Below are 16709 nucleotides of genomic sequence, written 5' to 3' on the forward strand. Positions count from 1 at the left end.
AATTAGTAATATATGCAGTGATACCTAGCGTAGTTAACATGGATTTGGTATACATGCATACTTTCACAGTATGAAGTATCCACATGAAAATAATTAGAAAAAAGAAAACACTGTAATTAAATATGCTTTTAACAATTAAACAGAATGGTGGGAACTGATAAGCTGTTATGAACGATAATAGACGCTGACTATGCCATGGGATCACTGCTCAGTAATTTATAAGTGATTTGTATTTGTTTTATCTTTACATAGTATCATTTCAACTTTCATTAGCCAAATTGCATCTCAAACTTTTAGTGCTAAAGGTAGAAAAGCAGTCTAGACTTTACTTCAAGAATGCTAAAACTTTATGCTCTCTTCAAGAAAGAGTGCATATGCTAGGTCCTGATAAAAGCAGATTAACATTGATAAAATCAAATTACAGATGCTGTAATATTTCACAATTAGAGATATTTGCAGACAGTGAACATTTAATATAGAAACCACTGGAAGGCCAACTGAATTCAAATATCTGCAACCATAATCTAAGAAATTTTGCACCTCTCTGAATCTTTTTGCAGCATGAGACAAAAAAAGTTATGTTACCTGTCTTGTCTATACCTAATAGTCACTTAAGAGAGTGAATCTGTAACTATTTTTTCTAAAGTTAGAATTTCAGTAATGCACTTTGAAGTTAGAGGGAAAAGAACTGAGAGATTTTATTAGATTAAATATTAAGAGTATAGCCCAAGAGGGCAGGGGTGCTTCTGCTCCTCACTCCCACTGAAATCAATGAGAGCTAAGTATTAGGTAGATATTAGTATCTAATACCTTTGAAAGTTTGACTTTATAATTAAGAAACTCAGTGAGCTTTCTCTATCTTCTACAAGTGTCATGGCTGTAATATTGTTTGGTATTACAAAATTGTGATGTAATGGTAGTAAAAAAGAATTAAGAATGAAATCCAAGGCTAACATTTCTACCCTTTGAAACATATGGTGGTATTAGGTTTGATGCAATACTTAGCAGCTGGGTTGTCTACAGCAAGACAGAATACATTGAACTGTTTCAGGCTGAAACAATTTTAGCTAAAGCTGCTGGTTTTGCATAAAAGGTAGGATGAATGATGAGAAATACTGGAACAAAAAAAAAAAAAAAACTGTCCTACTGGATATAATGCCTACTTTAAAACAATCACATTTTGACAACTTCTGATTCTTCCTTCCTTTTCCCTTTCCCAGGAAAGATCCTCTTTCCTATAAAGAGAAATTGTCATTTTTAGGACAAAGAGTCCTGGGATTCACTATCATGAGTTCCAACCTCTGTGCTTAAGGCATCTCCTATGATTTTTTTTTTTGGAGAAGCTGACTTAACTTGCCATGCTTTCCTATTCCACCTATAAATGGACAGAAAAAAAAAAAAAATTCTAAAGGGAAAAATTGAATGTTGTAAGCATACAGCAACTAAAAATTCAAAAGCTTAAATTCCATGAAAGTTAAAGCTGTAAATACTGGGGCTTTCTTCTGATGCTAAAATTATTTAGATTTCTTTTATTTAGCACATACAGACAAGTAATGCCCTCCATTTTTATTAAAAAAAAATAAAAAATAAAAATTCCCTCTACAGTTCTTCCTTTCCCCCTTGTTTCACTCCCAAAATGCTATAGCAATTTCATTATTGTTTATATTTTTCAGAATGGCACTGCTTTGCTGAGCCAACAGCCGCTCCTGATAATACCATTTGAAATCTTATTAAAATCCTGTCATTTCAAGTCTTCATTGAGCAAAATCCTTACTTGCACATTTTTAGCATACTTCTTGAATGTATTTAGGCTCTTTCTCAACCAGACATTTAAAAGTTAACTTTTAGACAGTTAAATCTAGATAAGTCACCCTAGGGATCCATTTATAGTCAATGGAGAGAAATTGGTACGTTCAAAAGGTAATTCATCTTTTCTATTTTAGGTATCCTTTTTAGGATAAAATTGTCCTCTAGAGGCCTCCATTTCATACCATTGGCTATAAAGACAGCTAAAGGTTAAAGTTTGGCAATTAACTTTTGCGTATCTAAGTGAGGTGCACCGAATTGCAAACATCTTATTTTGCAGTTCTACATTAAGATGACACTACATACCAACAAAATATTCCAAGACCAAAATCAAGAGCCTTGAAAGTTTTTTGCAGTGTAATTGCTGCCTAGTAACACGGTGCTCTCTAAACCCCCAGCAAGTAGTTGAACAAATATTACACACAGAGAATGGATTTGGTTGTCAAGTTTAGCTTAAAAAAAAAAAAATATATAATTTTTTAGGTTTAATACACGTGAACATTGAATGGCTTTTGAAATCTCTCTGCTCTTTACTTTCAGATAATACTGCGTGCTTTGAAGTACAAAGCAAAACAAGAGGGGGGGAAAGTGAAGTACCAAAAGGAAAAATAGCATTTCCTGATGAAGAAAAATTAGTTTTGAATCATTCTAGATATATGTAAGTTGCGTGTCTTTTCTGACAAAGCAGATACATGCAGAAAGAATTTGGACAGCAGAAGAAGTGCCTGAACAGAGAATGGAAGAAGAAATGAACACATGTTCTGCCAATGCCCAGGCCCAACAAAAGCGATAGCACCAGCAGGGAGACGAACCAATATGCAGACTGTATTGTAAGCAAAAAGGACATTGCATGAAAGATCGCTGGGGGTAGAAACAGGTCAGTCAGCTGGTACATAATTGATGCCAACCCCAACAATCACACAAAAGACATGACTCAGTCCACAAGTGGTATAAACAGTGAACCAAGGTTTCCCATAGTTGGCATGGGAAACAGCCAGACCAGAAAGCTAAACATATAAGAAAAAGGTGTCCACATGGTGACTCTCACCCGATCAGCCTGCATTCACCGGCCTGCATTCGCAAAGGTCTAAACTGACCGGGGCCCAGCTCCAGGAGAGTCAGGAGGTCTGCCCTGAACCAGGAAGCTCTGTGGAGTACACTCCACAGACAGACACTCCTGACTCCCTGCAAGTGGTCCCAGCTTTTATCCCCAAGAGGGGACACCTGACCTTTGTCAACTCAATGCAGGACCCCTGGGGCTCATTTCCCTTATGGCTCTTCCTGCAGGACCGACCGCACCCTGGGGGGAAGTTATAAGGCAAACTCACCTCCTCTTTATGAAGGGCTGTGGGAATCACCCATACGTCAAACTTAATTTGGGGCTTGTGGTTCAAACCCCAGCATTTCAACGTGTCATAGCTAACTGTCACAGTGGCTTTGGACTAGATGCCAAAGGAAGTGGACATAAGCAAGGCAAGGAGAGTACATGGTGCTTGGGCTACATCTGAACACTATTCTGTCCTGTGCATTGCATGTTCTCGCAGCAGAAGAGATGAGGAATTATTTTTAAGCTGGAAATGCTTCATGATGGAATGTGTCTTGCGAAAGCATTTGTAGATCCTGCTTTTCTTATCTGCACAGTATGGTGTACTGTTTCTGTTCTTAAAACTGAGCTTCATCATTTTCCAACACAGACAACAGAGAATCTAGATTTGAATGAGAGTGACTTCCCTCCATGTCACAGTGGAGCTATAGGTTTTTCCTTGTTAATGAAAATTTCAGAAGAAAACTGGAAGCTCTTCAGTATACATTTTTCCTTCTTCTTCATGGTATTTCAGTATATTCAGCATCAGGAGGTGTTGAAAGGCACATTTTCATAGATCTCAACTATTTTCATTTTTATTAAAGTTGAGAGAGACTCATTTTATCTTGGTTAACTTCCCCAAGACAGTTTCAGAAGTAAATTCTAAAGATAATGGAGTCATTAACTCACACATATTTTTTGAAATATATATATATATATTTTAAAAATATATAACTTGGGCTTATACAGCCCAAGGATAATAGTGTGGGTTGTCACGTCTTTTCAAAGACAAATATTTAATTGCAACCTATGTAAGGTTCCAAGTTTCCTGACGGTTGTCATTTAAGTTGTAGTCGGCTGTCTTGGTTGTCTTAAACAACTCCATGATGGCCTATATAATTTCCCAGGCAATGTGTAAGGAGATTAAGCAACTGATTAAGGTCTTCAGACATTATTAGGTTGACAACTGTTTAAAATATAGATTCTGTGGTGCTCAGTGTTACAACACCAAAATCTTTCTACAGGTCAAGCTTGCTCTTCAACATCAGAAAATGAAAGAACCAAGAGGTTTTTGGATATGTGGATCCATGCAGATAATCATAAACTCAGTTTGACTATACTATTTACTAACAGGATGTTGCTGATATTCCAGATGTAACAGATGTTCCAACCAGTGAAACAAGTCAAGCCTTTTAATGAGGCTGACTTTAACGAGTTTAAGAACACTTCAAATATTTGAAAGAGAAGGACTGAAGGAGACAAATGATTAACACAAAATATCTTTCTAAGTGTTGGAAATGACTGAAACATTTTGCCTGAACTAATCATCTTTATTGGAAGAATAATCCATCACAGCAAGTTTTGAATCCTATCAGCTGAAGTTTGACAGTTATATGCAGCTGACTTCAGAGATAGTCTTTCTGCCAATATTGCTTATAATGCGATCTCAACTCTTGACAATTGTATCCTATCCCTTTAAATAATTAATCTTGTAAGTGTTCCAAATACAAAAACTGTCATCAAAATCTACATTATACCTAATCATTGTCTAGATTCTTTTGTAATATACTGATTTTTAGAAGCTACTAAATCTAGGCTTGAAAAGGAGGCTCTTTCTTTTGGGAATTGTGTTTTTCCCCATACTTGAAGCCATCCAAGTTCTAAGAAAGCAACATACGCTCTTACAGACATTTGGAACTTATGTATTTTAGGTTTCAGAGTTATTTCCTTGCCAACTATGCCTTAAAAATACACATAAATCTACTTTTATCATAAATAATTTTCCACAATTATTTTTCATATTGACTTAATTTCCGACAATGATATTGAGTGCTAAAGAGTTCTGTAGCTCTATAATTCTTCCATTTTTTAATGTACTTGAAATACAATCAATATTTGTTGCAATAATTCTAATTGGAACTCAGTGTTGACAATGAGTCATTAAATGCAATAACTATTTTACAAGGTCACTGTTTAAACTTATTTTTACCTTATTAATTTATTTATGTCTTTACTTTTAAATAGCTTACTTTTCAAAACTAAATTGTTTGAATCTATTGATGATCCTCCACAAGACAGCTAGCTTTCTTCAGACACTATTAATGAATCATTTGAAAAGACCTTTGATTCTGAAACTTGATTATTGAACTATATGAAATAGTTATAATATGAAATAGTAGCAGTAAAATACAATGTAAGTGTGAGAATATTAGTCTAATCTCTTTACCTTCACAAGTTAGATTGGTTTATTTCCATTAAAATCCTTATTAATTTCCATTAAAATTAGACTCATTTTCACCAGCAAAGATTTGGGCTTTCTTTTGTATCATTTAATTCTGACTCCACTGAGTGGCTTTCAGTGAACTATCAGAGGGAGAGATCTGCTCCTCTTCACAGAAGCAGAATAGCACACATTCCCTGGGTAGCTGCTTCTGAGAGAGTGAAAGTTGTTTTAATTTTTTTTTTGGCAAAGTTACAATAAAGTGCATAAGACTGTTGACAGATGCAGCATTGTGTGCCAGCATCTGGCTCTGATTCACGATGGAATGATATGAGGGAATAATGGCTAGCAGTTTTGCCCCTGTGGGATGGTGTCAGGATTGTATGCTGATAATGTGTGACCAAATAGACACAGCTTTTGGGGTGAGAGAAGAGTCAGAGACAAGAGATAATTAAAATGACATTGGTGGATGCCTTCTCATTGTTTTACAGAACTGAATAGAAAAGGAAAAGAACAATATTTAGACTCCAAATGACAGCTAAAACTATTGCAAGAATTGCATGTTAATAAATTAATTAGAAATTTTTCAGTAATTAAAACTTGTTTTTCAGTTTCTCATGCATATGTGTAAAATTACTCTTCATTACATCTTTCCTTTTAGGCTGTTTAAGAAGTTTTCAGACCTCTCGCAGGAGATTACTAGGGGAATAAATGCTTCTATTGTTCAATCATCTCCATTTCTGCCAGTGGCAGAAAAAAACCATGTAGACAAGTGTTTTTTTATACGAACAGCTTTCCTATAAACTGATGGACAATTAACTGTCAACTCTGAAGATGAATCCAGATGAGCCTCTGCAAATTTTCGGGTAAAATACTGCCTTTCAGAGGGAGAAGACAAATTCTTAGGTAACTTTCCTGTTTAAATATTGAAAAGTTCCAGAGTTTCCTAAATCTCCCTTTAGCATTTCACTAAAAAACAATATCTGGTTTCCTTGTTTTCTACTGGAGAGGGCTATCGAGCAAGTGGCATCAGGAAGCGTCTCCACGTAGTAAAAAAAATATACTCTTTAATGTTCTTTCTCAAATGTGAAAGCCTATAAATTGGTCCACAGTTTTTCATCCTGAATTTCACCAAATAAGAAGCAAATAACATGGTACTTTCTTATTTATTATAACTGATTTTTTTTTTTATTTCACTGCATCAAATTTGTCCCCAGAGAAACTACACTAGTATCAAAGTTTTCTCCATGTAAATGTAATTTAACAAGGTGAAAAGCTACACCCTGTCACTGATATATCCACAACACATTCTGGTCTTTAATCAAGTACGAGTGACACTCAAAAATAGTTCAAGAGCCTAAAGCGTTCTGTTATCTGAACAGTGGAGGGCAAATATTCAACTCCAGAGCTACAGCCCACCCACAGCACACACAGGCATTTTCACTTTCAAAAACAGACTTTTCATGCTCTCAGTAATATATTCCATGATCTTGCAATATTGATGTACTTTCATACCAGTATCTATATAAATATATCGAATAGCAAGTATCACAGTGAATTCTCTTACCGTACTGTGTAGTACTAATAATAACCCCTGCTGTTTGAATACTTCTCAAAAGTGGAAAAAGACAAGCCTTGGAAGAATATTGTAAACATGAAGGGCATTCAATTAAGTTCGGGTTTTTTTGGTTTTTTTTTGGTTTTTTTTTGGTCATAAACATATGTGCAAAAAGTGATTCAATAATTTTTTAATGAGAAGGTGGGATGACTGTTTTACCCTATAGGATACACTCTTGCCATGTAAACATGCCAGAAATCCTAATTTCTACAAGACAAATTTTTTTTTTTCAACAGTACAGGATTAGCAAAATCATCTATAGCACTTTGATTTTTAGGCCCTGGCATGGAAATTCTAAACGTGTGAAGGTAACTTGATGAAAGGAAATGGTATGGACACATTTTTTGCAGTCTGTCTATTATTTGAAGCAGCCGTGTAGTATTTTAAGCTCTATTGGGTAATTGGGTGCTTCAGTGCAGAGATTTTAGGTAGGCTAAGTTGACAATAAGTATCACAACTGTTCTCCCACTGCCTTTGTTGTTAGTTAGTTAACTGTAAAGATCATCCAGTATACTGTGAAATGCAAGTTGTTTAACCAAAACCAGAACACAGTAAAACTATGCACATAAAATAAACTACCAAGAGATTAAAATGAAAACAAAATCTGATCATAAATATACAGTGTGCCTGTGGGAAACAAGGGTGCCATGTTATTACCAAGTACCCAAGAGATGCTTATCATTCTCAATTCAGCAGTATGCAGCATGCACAACCACATGCTGAGGTAGGCATGCAAAAAGACAGACACGTAAGAATGCACTTTGGGTAGTGGCAAAATGAAAAAGGCAATTTCATTGGAACAGCTCCTTGATCTGCCAGAGAAGTTCAGGAAATGGAAATGTAAAGCAAGCTGGCAAACTTTGCAAGGAAGCAGGAGAGGAGAGGTAAAACAGGAGTAAGGCACAGGGGGAATAAAGTAGAGAAGATTCTGTTAACTTGAAGCATGTGCTACATGCTAAGAGCGTGACCAGCTACTGTCCCTGAAATCCATCCACATGGCTGTGAATTTCAAACTCTTTAAGGGCAAAAAAATAGTTATGAACATGAAGTTCCAGGTTTCTACTAGAATAGAACCTTTCTCCTATCAATAAAATGTAAAAATATGAATAAGAACATTAAAAATGTTACTAAGACCAAAACACAGGAATATCAAATAAATTATCAAATACATGGAAGAGGTTATATCTGTGAAACTGGACCAAAAAAAGTCAGTGGCTTTCTATATCAGAAAGTCTATCTTGGACAACAGAAACACAAGTGCCAGTAGAATAGAGGTGCCAGAGAGAACCAATGTATCTCAACAGCTCTTAAGAAATAAGCTTTCTTCTTTAAGTTTTAAAGTTATCAAAGTGAAACTTGGAAAAATTAACCCTGAAAGCAAGGCATATTAATTCTTCATTTACAGACAGACAAAAGGAGAAGAAGATAATTTTGGCGAAGCAATTTTTTACTGCTGAGACAGTACTACCTGTACTTGGGTGAGAAACTGTAGTCCAGGGATAAGTAAGATCAGAAAATCTATCCTTTGGAGGAAAAATTGTCCAGCAGTCCCTCTGAGAAACTGTCACTTATTACATGCACGTTAGACAGAAGGTAAAAAATATTCTCAAGCTCCATATTTCATCAGATAAAATCAGAAAGCATTTTTTTTTTTACACTACATAAAGTAGAGCTCAAGAGGATTATCCATAAATGTCTCAGTAGAACCCAGTGTTGCAGTCATGATATTCATGAGATGAACGTCAGGTTTAGCAAAACCTATCTGAGTTTATGGCTAAAACTCCTTTTATATCTTTTGTAAGGGACTGAATACCTTAGATAATTGTCTTTTGTAAAAAGTAAACTAGAAGTATTGGAAGTTCATTGATATTAATATAATTATTGTGATGTACAGGAGGAGCCACATGAAACTTGTCAGCACTGGGGACAAACACTGGTCTGAGAAACAAGAAAATTGGCTAGTGCTTCCTGAAGCAGCTTAGCAAGAATTCTCCCTTCTATGGCTTCCTGTGTATTCATTGTGTACAGCTTATATATATTCCACTCATATTTTTAAAGCTAAGACTGCAGTAATGTGAAAAAACTTTGAGTAAATGAACATTTCAGCTTCATTTGTTAAAATCAACATAAGAGCGTTAAGTGATCTCCAATAGATTGTTCAGGAGATTGTCAAAATGTGTTAACTGATATATTTTCAAAAGTGTATATAATTAATGAAACCCAAGGATCTGAGATTTACTTTGTTTGATCACTATAAAATTCCATCTTAAAAGATCTACTTTGCTGTAAATTATTGCACACACTTTATAGAAACCTAAATAATCTAATGTTTCCAGGAATTAATATGAATTTTTCAAAAATACATATGTTAAAAGAATACTATCTAAGAATAAGTATTGTATGATATTATTGTTATTACTGACATTATAAATCTATATATTGTGCCTAAGGAATCTAATGAGTGGGACTCTGCTCTTATAACCTCAGGAAGACAGAAATTCATATTTGGTGTAAACAATCCTAAAACCCCCCCAATATATACTTATAAAAAGAAATTCTCTATGACAAAAAAATGCAGTTTCTCCTTCAAAAACTACAATACTGGTATTGACAGAAATTATTCCTAGTTTGAAAGTATTGTGGTGTCAGGGCGACTGTAATTAAATCCCATAGATGAATCATACTCAGATTTCTTTGTTCAGACAATGTAATTTACCATAAAATATATAAACCAATAAAAGGATAAAATATAGCAGATTTTAAAGCTAATTGGATATTAGGGTTATTAAAGGGACTTTAGTGTGCTGGCATTTCCCCCACATTTATCTATTCAAGAAAAAGAATTACAGTAATATTCCAGTTCACAAAGGCCAGTGTGAAATGAGCACGTTGCCCAAGAAGACAGTGACAAACACTAACTGAGTGGTGTTTGCTGGCACTCTCTTCAATGATTTCCATAAACAGCACAAAACTGGGCATAACTGCCCTTTACCTTGCTGCTCAAAGACAAGGCCCAGATGTTCCAGCATTATCTTTCACAGCTTGTGGGTTGACTAAAGCTTCTTCTGGAGGCAGTGCTTTATTTTACCTCCCACAAAAATGTCAGCTATAATTTCTTCGCTATAGTCTGTCCTCTTGTACTAGATATCAAGAGGAGAAGACTCCATTAAATAAGGTCATGACAGATTAATATTGTGAGACCATGCTCAGTCATCATCAAGTAGCTCTAGCTTTCTTGGCCAAGAATTGTCTGTTTTAGCAGAGATGAGCATGGAGATGTGGGAAGAGAGAAGATAAAGTGCAGAAGTGATGCATCAGCTAAAGTACTTTATATACCAAGAACAATGACAGTCCTATTTTTGAAGCATTCTGGGGTTAAGGCTTGCTATTTGTGGGGAAAAAAAACCAATAAGTTATTGACAATAAGCTCTTTCCTCTTTCATCTCAGCCAAAGAAAGCATGGAAAATTTTAGCAATTTCTATAGCCTTCCATTGACTACTTTTAACATAAGCTTAATTTTGATTCATGCATTGTAGACAGAAAATTAAAAGCTTTAATAATACAGCCATTAGCTCTTATGCTTTATTAAAAACGTTTGCACACCCTTTGTTGCACTTGTGAGACCTTTAAACAGTACAAAACATACTTTTAATACATAAAAGAGCAGAAACTCCCAGGGAAACAGAAGAGTATTAGAACAGAGTTCAATGATGTAAGAAAGTACCTGGATAAAATTCCCCTTGTGCAAACATGTCAATCACATAGCGACAGAATGCATATTGATCTAACAGAATGAAAAGAAAAAAAAATAATGAAGAAAGTAAATTAAAAATGTTGAGAGATAAAAGGTGCAAATAAAGCTTGGCAGTGCAAAGATATATTTTAGGGATAATTATATATTTGCTGTTTTTTTTAATTCCTGACCTTCGAGTAATTCACATATCCAGAAAGACAAAATTTATCGTCCAGATCTACTTCAAGCCTCTCAGCTGAGAACATTAGAGCTATCAGTGCTCGAGAGCTATCAAGTCTTCTTGCTCTCCAGAGTTATCATCTCTGCAACAGCCAGATGCAGAGCTCCAGGTCAGCAGTGCGCAGCCTCTGTTTTGGCATATGTCCTGAACTCACACACAAGTACTGTGCAAACTGCTACCTGGCCACAAGTCCCGAAGACTTTTTCTTATCCTTGAAGATCAATTTAAAACAGCTGAAGCCAGGTGATACAAAAATTCAATAAAGTTTTATGTGACAATATTTTGTTAATACTGTTTTACCATAATAATCAATATGTACGTTTAGTGAATAGGAATATAAAAAGGTGTACTTACACTCCTGTAGCAGTGAGATTTTTCCACAAAATTTTGTTCTTTCACTACAGAATTATTTTCCAAACAATGACCTTTACAAATATATATATATGTATATATGAAATATGGATATATCTATTAAAACAATGCTATTGAGAAATTAAGGCTTGTAAATCTAAATTAAACCCTGATTTCAAAAATCTGGATTGCCTATTGATTTCTTCTGTATATAAGCAGAGCTGAAGATCTTGATAAAAATTTCTGTCAGTAAGAATGGTGAAGAAAAGTTAGTAGTTGTAACTGAGTGCAAAAAAATTGCAGTACTGGATTCTCCAGCTGGCTAGAAAAATATTACATTGACTAATGGACTCTAAGGGACGTTAGCTTCAAAAGTTGATGATGACTAAATGTCAATTTTGATTAGCTAAATTAATTCACAACAGCCCTTGAGTTCAGCATATTCATCCACCTGTCCTAGACTGTTCTAGCATACTTCCGCAGCTACAGAAGTTACAACTCTCTCCCCCTCCACTTACATCTCCCTCTTACTCAGCTATAAAGCCACTAACTTTGTATTACCTTCAAAATGAAATCATGCAGATTTTTTAATACTTAATGTTTGGGTTTTTTTAACATGGCATAACTATTGTATGTCAATGCAAAAATGACATTCCCAAGTGTGTAACACTCGCTGCATTTTTTTGCTTTCTTTACATAGTTTGCTGGAGCATCAGTATTAGTTGATGCTGAGGCAGTTATGTGATTGCTGCTTTGTTACGGTGACTGCCATAGAAGTCCTTGGGTGGAGAGCTGCTGCTTTCAAATAATGATTTCTTATCTGGTTGTAGAAATGAGGAAGGGGTTGACAAGTTCAGTAAACATCCAATTTTTTTCTACTAGTTGATAGGAGCCCATGCAGCTGTTTCTTGTCACTGGGATGACGAGGATAATACTAGTCAGTATTGTAGAAACTGGGGCAAAACTTTCAGGAATTACACAAAGCTGCACCTATAAACACAGCTTTTAAAACCTTTAATGTAACTATTAATAATAAATTCTATTTTTTTATTTAGGTATTAAAATTTACCATTCTGTCTGGCTCCAGCTTTGGATTCCATCCTTAAGAAATCTAAACAAATTGGCTACAATACCTGTTCTAAGTCTACGTGCTAATTTTCTTTAAAAGTAGCAGCTTAATTGTGACAAAACAATCATGTACAAATCAGTAAGACCATCTAAAGCCACTGAAGTCATCAAAGTGTCTGCACTGACTTCAATGCACTTGGAAATAAGACCTCAATGAGTATTAATAAATCGAAGGCTATTAATAAATAAAATGGACCAATGAAAATTCTTTACCCCAGAATGTAAATAGCAGGGCATAGCTCTTGCCCACAAAGCTGTATTTTTCTTATTCCTCTTTTGCCAAAACAAGCTGTCTATATCCATGCTGACCGTTGGGAAGAGCCCCTGTACAGTTCAGGAGCATTGTACAAAAGACTGATAGATGTCATGGAACAAAACTGCATCAGGGGACATAAATTGTATGGACAATCACAGGACAGAGTACAAGCCTGTGCTGTTTCTGTTTAGGTTAATGACACAGACATAGCCTGAGGGCCTAGCAGCTCAAGCCATTTCACTGATATTAAAATAATCCATTCTTTTAACTTAGTAATATAGAACAGGATTAAAACAGACTATGAGTGTTTGAGAGTGGGTTTTTTTTGGTTTTTTTTGGTTAGTTGGGTTTTGGTGTTTTTATTTGCTTGTGGGTTTTGTTCTTTGGTTTTTTTGGTTTTTTTTTTTTTTTACATGTATTTTGAATAAATGTTAAAAAAAAAAAAAAGACTTTAAGCTTGACTGTACCCTAGAAGAAAGATTTCATATTAATCCTCTCCTCCTAGGATTTCTTTAGTAATTCAATCCCTGAAAAACAGGCTTTATTAAAAAAAAAAATGGAAGGCAGAATGTTAAAATCTGAATAACAAAAAAAGCATTTCTACCATATATGAAGTAATAAGGTGCCTGTAACATGCCATTGAAGTTCATGAGACTTCAGACAATCAGCAAGATTGAAACCTAAGGAATTTTAAATGATCATGATTTTCCAAATGTCTCTTCATGGCTAAAATTTCATTTTAATTTAAACTGTCTTGTTAGAAACAGAATTTAACGCTATAGTTTTCTATATTAGTAACACAAATATTAATCTGAGTACTAGTAAATCATGTCAAAATTTGGGACTAGATTCTTATTGACAAAAACAGTCACAGATATTTCTGTCATTGGACCTCATGCGATTTACCCTGGAAAAGGACTTGTCTTCTAAAATTTTGAGTGATAAATGATGGAACAGCAGGAAAATCATAACAACTCTTCTGTGATTATTGCTGTATATTTTTACACTGCTGCAGAAAAACTGTCAGAACTACTCCCTTGAGCAAAGAAAAGGAAGGACTGCAGGATCACAATATCTTGGCAAGACTACACTGACTTCAAAATTATGTTCAACTTGGATCACAGTGAGTCACAGCTTGTGGGTCACACATACTTCTATACAGTGAAAGGATGGGCAGCAGAAGCTCGTGGTGGAAGAAGGCAGGATGAAAGTAGAAAGGACAGTTTTCACTAAATGTATGTATCCCTATCTCTGTTGAAACGGGCAGTTGAAGAGGCTCCTCCTTTCCCCCGCTCCAGCTGCTCATTCCTACTTTCACCTGCCAAGGTTCAGTCACTGGGGTCACGCTCCAAAGCAGACTTACAAGAGGCTCTTTTAGTTTGTGGTGTTAAGATGGATCATTTTGCTAATATTTATCAGCTAAGGGGGATGTTGGTGGTCGCAGAATCCCACAACATCCAACCAAGAAATAAAAACTCATCACAACTCTGTCACTTTCTGTACTCTTTAATCCCTGCTTAAAATATTTTGCTGTCAGGGAGTAAAGTGCCTCATCTGTACACCATTACTTTTTGAGATCCTTATTCTGAACAGTATAGAATGGAGCCCACTGTGAGCTGAAACTCGATCAGAGCAAAGAAAAACTGAAAGAGATTTGCACCTTCCAAGAGGAGCTCAAGAATTTGCTGAACTTTGTCACAGCAACCAGCACGAAAGTATCTGCTTTGATTTTATGCCTCAAAGGCTCCAATATTTCAGGTAAAAAGAAAAATTAATTAGAATACAAATAAATTTTAAGAAATAGCGGTTAAAAAACTTTACATGTCAGAAAGAAGGCTATGTCTCAAAATCTTTTCAATTTTTTTTGAAACATATAATTTTAGGCACCTCCTAAGGGGTCCAGAGTTGATGGTTATGAAATTCTGAGAGAACCTGTGCAGGCAGATTCAGATATCCATCCAGGGATAGCTGCTTTGATGCTCAGGCATAATGTTTTATCTGTGCTGATCAGCTGAAAGAATCAGATAGCAGTGCTGTGCAATGCTGAGCTGCATCTATTAATGTCAGAATAATCCTATACCTGCAGTGTGGCAGTTTGTACAGAGAGACAGGTCCTGCCACCTTCATTCATAGAAAATTGTACCTAACACTATGGAAGAGCCACAGGGAAATTGGGGAACCGGTCAGTGTAACTTGGGAGTGGAAGAATCCAAGCTGGCTCTGACAAAGTGAAGCATATGGTTAACACCTCTGTTTGGTGTTGATGCATAATGATTCTCTGATTTTTCACTTTGTTTCTTCCTTCCACCAGGGCAATGTAATTTGTTCCCTTTTTAGAAGAAATTTGGAAGCTGTTTACATAAAATTATATCAGGCAGGTATATCACTGTCATGCAATACCAGACAACATGCTAATGCCTCGTACAAGCTGTTGTAAAACAAATTCTTACATTCCTTTTCCTCTGCTGCTGATTTCCTTATTGTCATGGAACAGATATGCAGATGTAGAAACAAAACAAAATTCTCAACTGACATTTTCCTGTCTGGAATTTCCAAAGCAACTTTGCTAACAATACGCTACTGAGGAAATCCATGAAGACTCAAGCCTGTTTGAATAGAAATCGGTCCTTGGTAAAGATGGATTTTACACTAAAATGAATCTTTAGCCATGAGAAACAGAAAATTCTGGTTATATCGATTAAATTTATTTTATTCTCAATAGTATCCTCCTAGCAGTGTGAGATTCATCTGGAATTTATTTGTGTTGCACTTTTGTTTCATGAGTAGACTTTGGTCCTTGCCATCTTTAACGCCATTCTCTCTGCTTCTTCCCTACTCCTTTCAAAGTTCTTCGTCTGTTTCCTCCTGGTTTTGTTTACCTTTCTTTTCTGATTTAGTTACAGTCTGAAGAGCTTTCTCCTCCTTAATTTTTGGTTTGGCCTTTATTAGCCCAACTTCCATTGTTTTGCTTTCTGCCTGCTTGGCCCTCTCCGTTGTCTTTCCTTCTCCTTTTCCATCCTTCACTTCCTTTTTAACTTTTGCTTCCATTTTAGTGGTCTTTACTTTCTTCTCCTCTGCAGAAAATAAAGAAAGAGCTTTCAGTGTCATTCTTTGCCCCCAATAATAGTTTTATATTTTTTTATCTTGAGCTATAACCAATGAAGATTACTTCATTACTAGCTGTTTGCTCAGATCTGATAAAAAGTATAATCCCTCAAAACCAGACAGACTGACAGAAATGCAATATGCAAGTATGTATTTTGTTCAGTCCTGTACCAAGTATTTGACTGATCCTAAATATAATAGGCTATGACAAATAATTTTAAATGTTTCTAATGATAATATGATCGCTTTTATGGTATAAAGTAGGGAGAGAAATGTTGGTCATTAAGTGAACAAATATGGAAGGTAATTCCAGGCTGAATCTGAACTTCAGACTTCAGAGATGAGAGCTAAACTCTGTTGTAAGCTATATCAGTAGCTGATTTATAGTGCAGGTATTTGTAAGGGTCACTTTTATGCACTGATTCTAGGTCTCGGTCCAAGAAGTCTTGAGCTCCGGAATCTCTCTCTACACCAGTTCCCTAGGCTGAAAGACTAGTCTGAGACAGTCCAATTCATGCCCTGCAGCAGAGTGAGAAGTTTTCCAAGGAGAATTACCAAATTGCAAATATCAGTGGTTGAGGCTACACAGAGGTTGGTGAGCCCAGAGTACGCCTGCTGCTTGTTACATAGCAGGTTTTTCTCATCTGAGACATGGTTGCTGGTAATATCTGTGTTTCCAGTTCACATCAGTGGAAAATTCAGCAGTTGTTTAAAATGCCACTAGATATGGTTTAAACTAATCTGTTTTCTGTTATGTCCACACTTCCGTTTTCTTCATAGTTCTGTCTCCATTCTTAAGGCTACTAAATCTACATCTTTGAGGCTCTAGACTTCTATTTCTATTAAGCTACTGGGCTGACTAGACCGATTTAATCAACATGTAAACTGCTTAGTTCTATCTACTCTAAAACAGAACACAGTTATTTATATATAGGCATTACTGGTT

General features: G+C 35.6%; 1 protein-coding gene across 1 annotated transcript in view; it reads right to left on the bottom strand.

Annotated features, from left to right (window-relative positions):
• The window catches only part of TRDN (triadin), a gene marked incomplete at its 5' end in the record, with an annotated part of 62718 nt that overhangs the window by 38541 nt on the left and 7468 nt on the right, over positions 1 to 16709 (bottom strand). The window contains 2 exons of the mRNA XM_008940858.1: positions 10674 to 10733; positions 15538 to 15732. Coding sequence (XP_008939106.1) covers positions 10674 to 10733; positions 15538 to 15732 — 255 coding nt within the window. The remainder of the gene's footprint in view (positions 1 to 10673; positions 10734 to 15537; positions 15733 to 16709) is intronic.

Source organism: Merops nubicus, unplaced genomic scaffold, assembly GCF_000691845.1.
Source record: "Merops nubicus isolate BGI_N331 unplaced genomic scaffold, ASM69184v1 scaffold7585, whole genome shotgun sequence".
In the NCBI taxonomy this organism is placed as follows: Eukaryota; Metazoa; Chordata; class Aves; order Coraciiformes; family Meropidae; genus Merops; species Merops nubicus.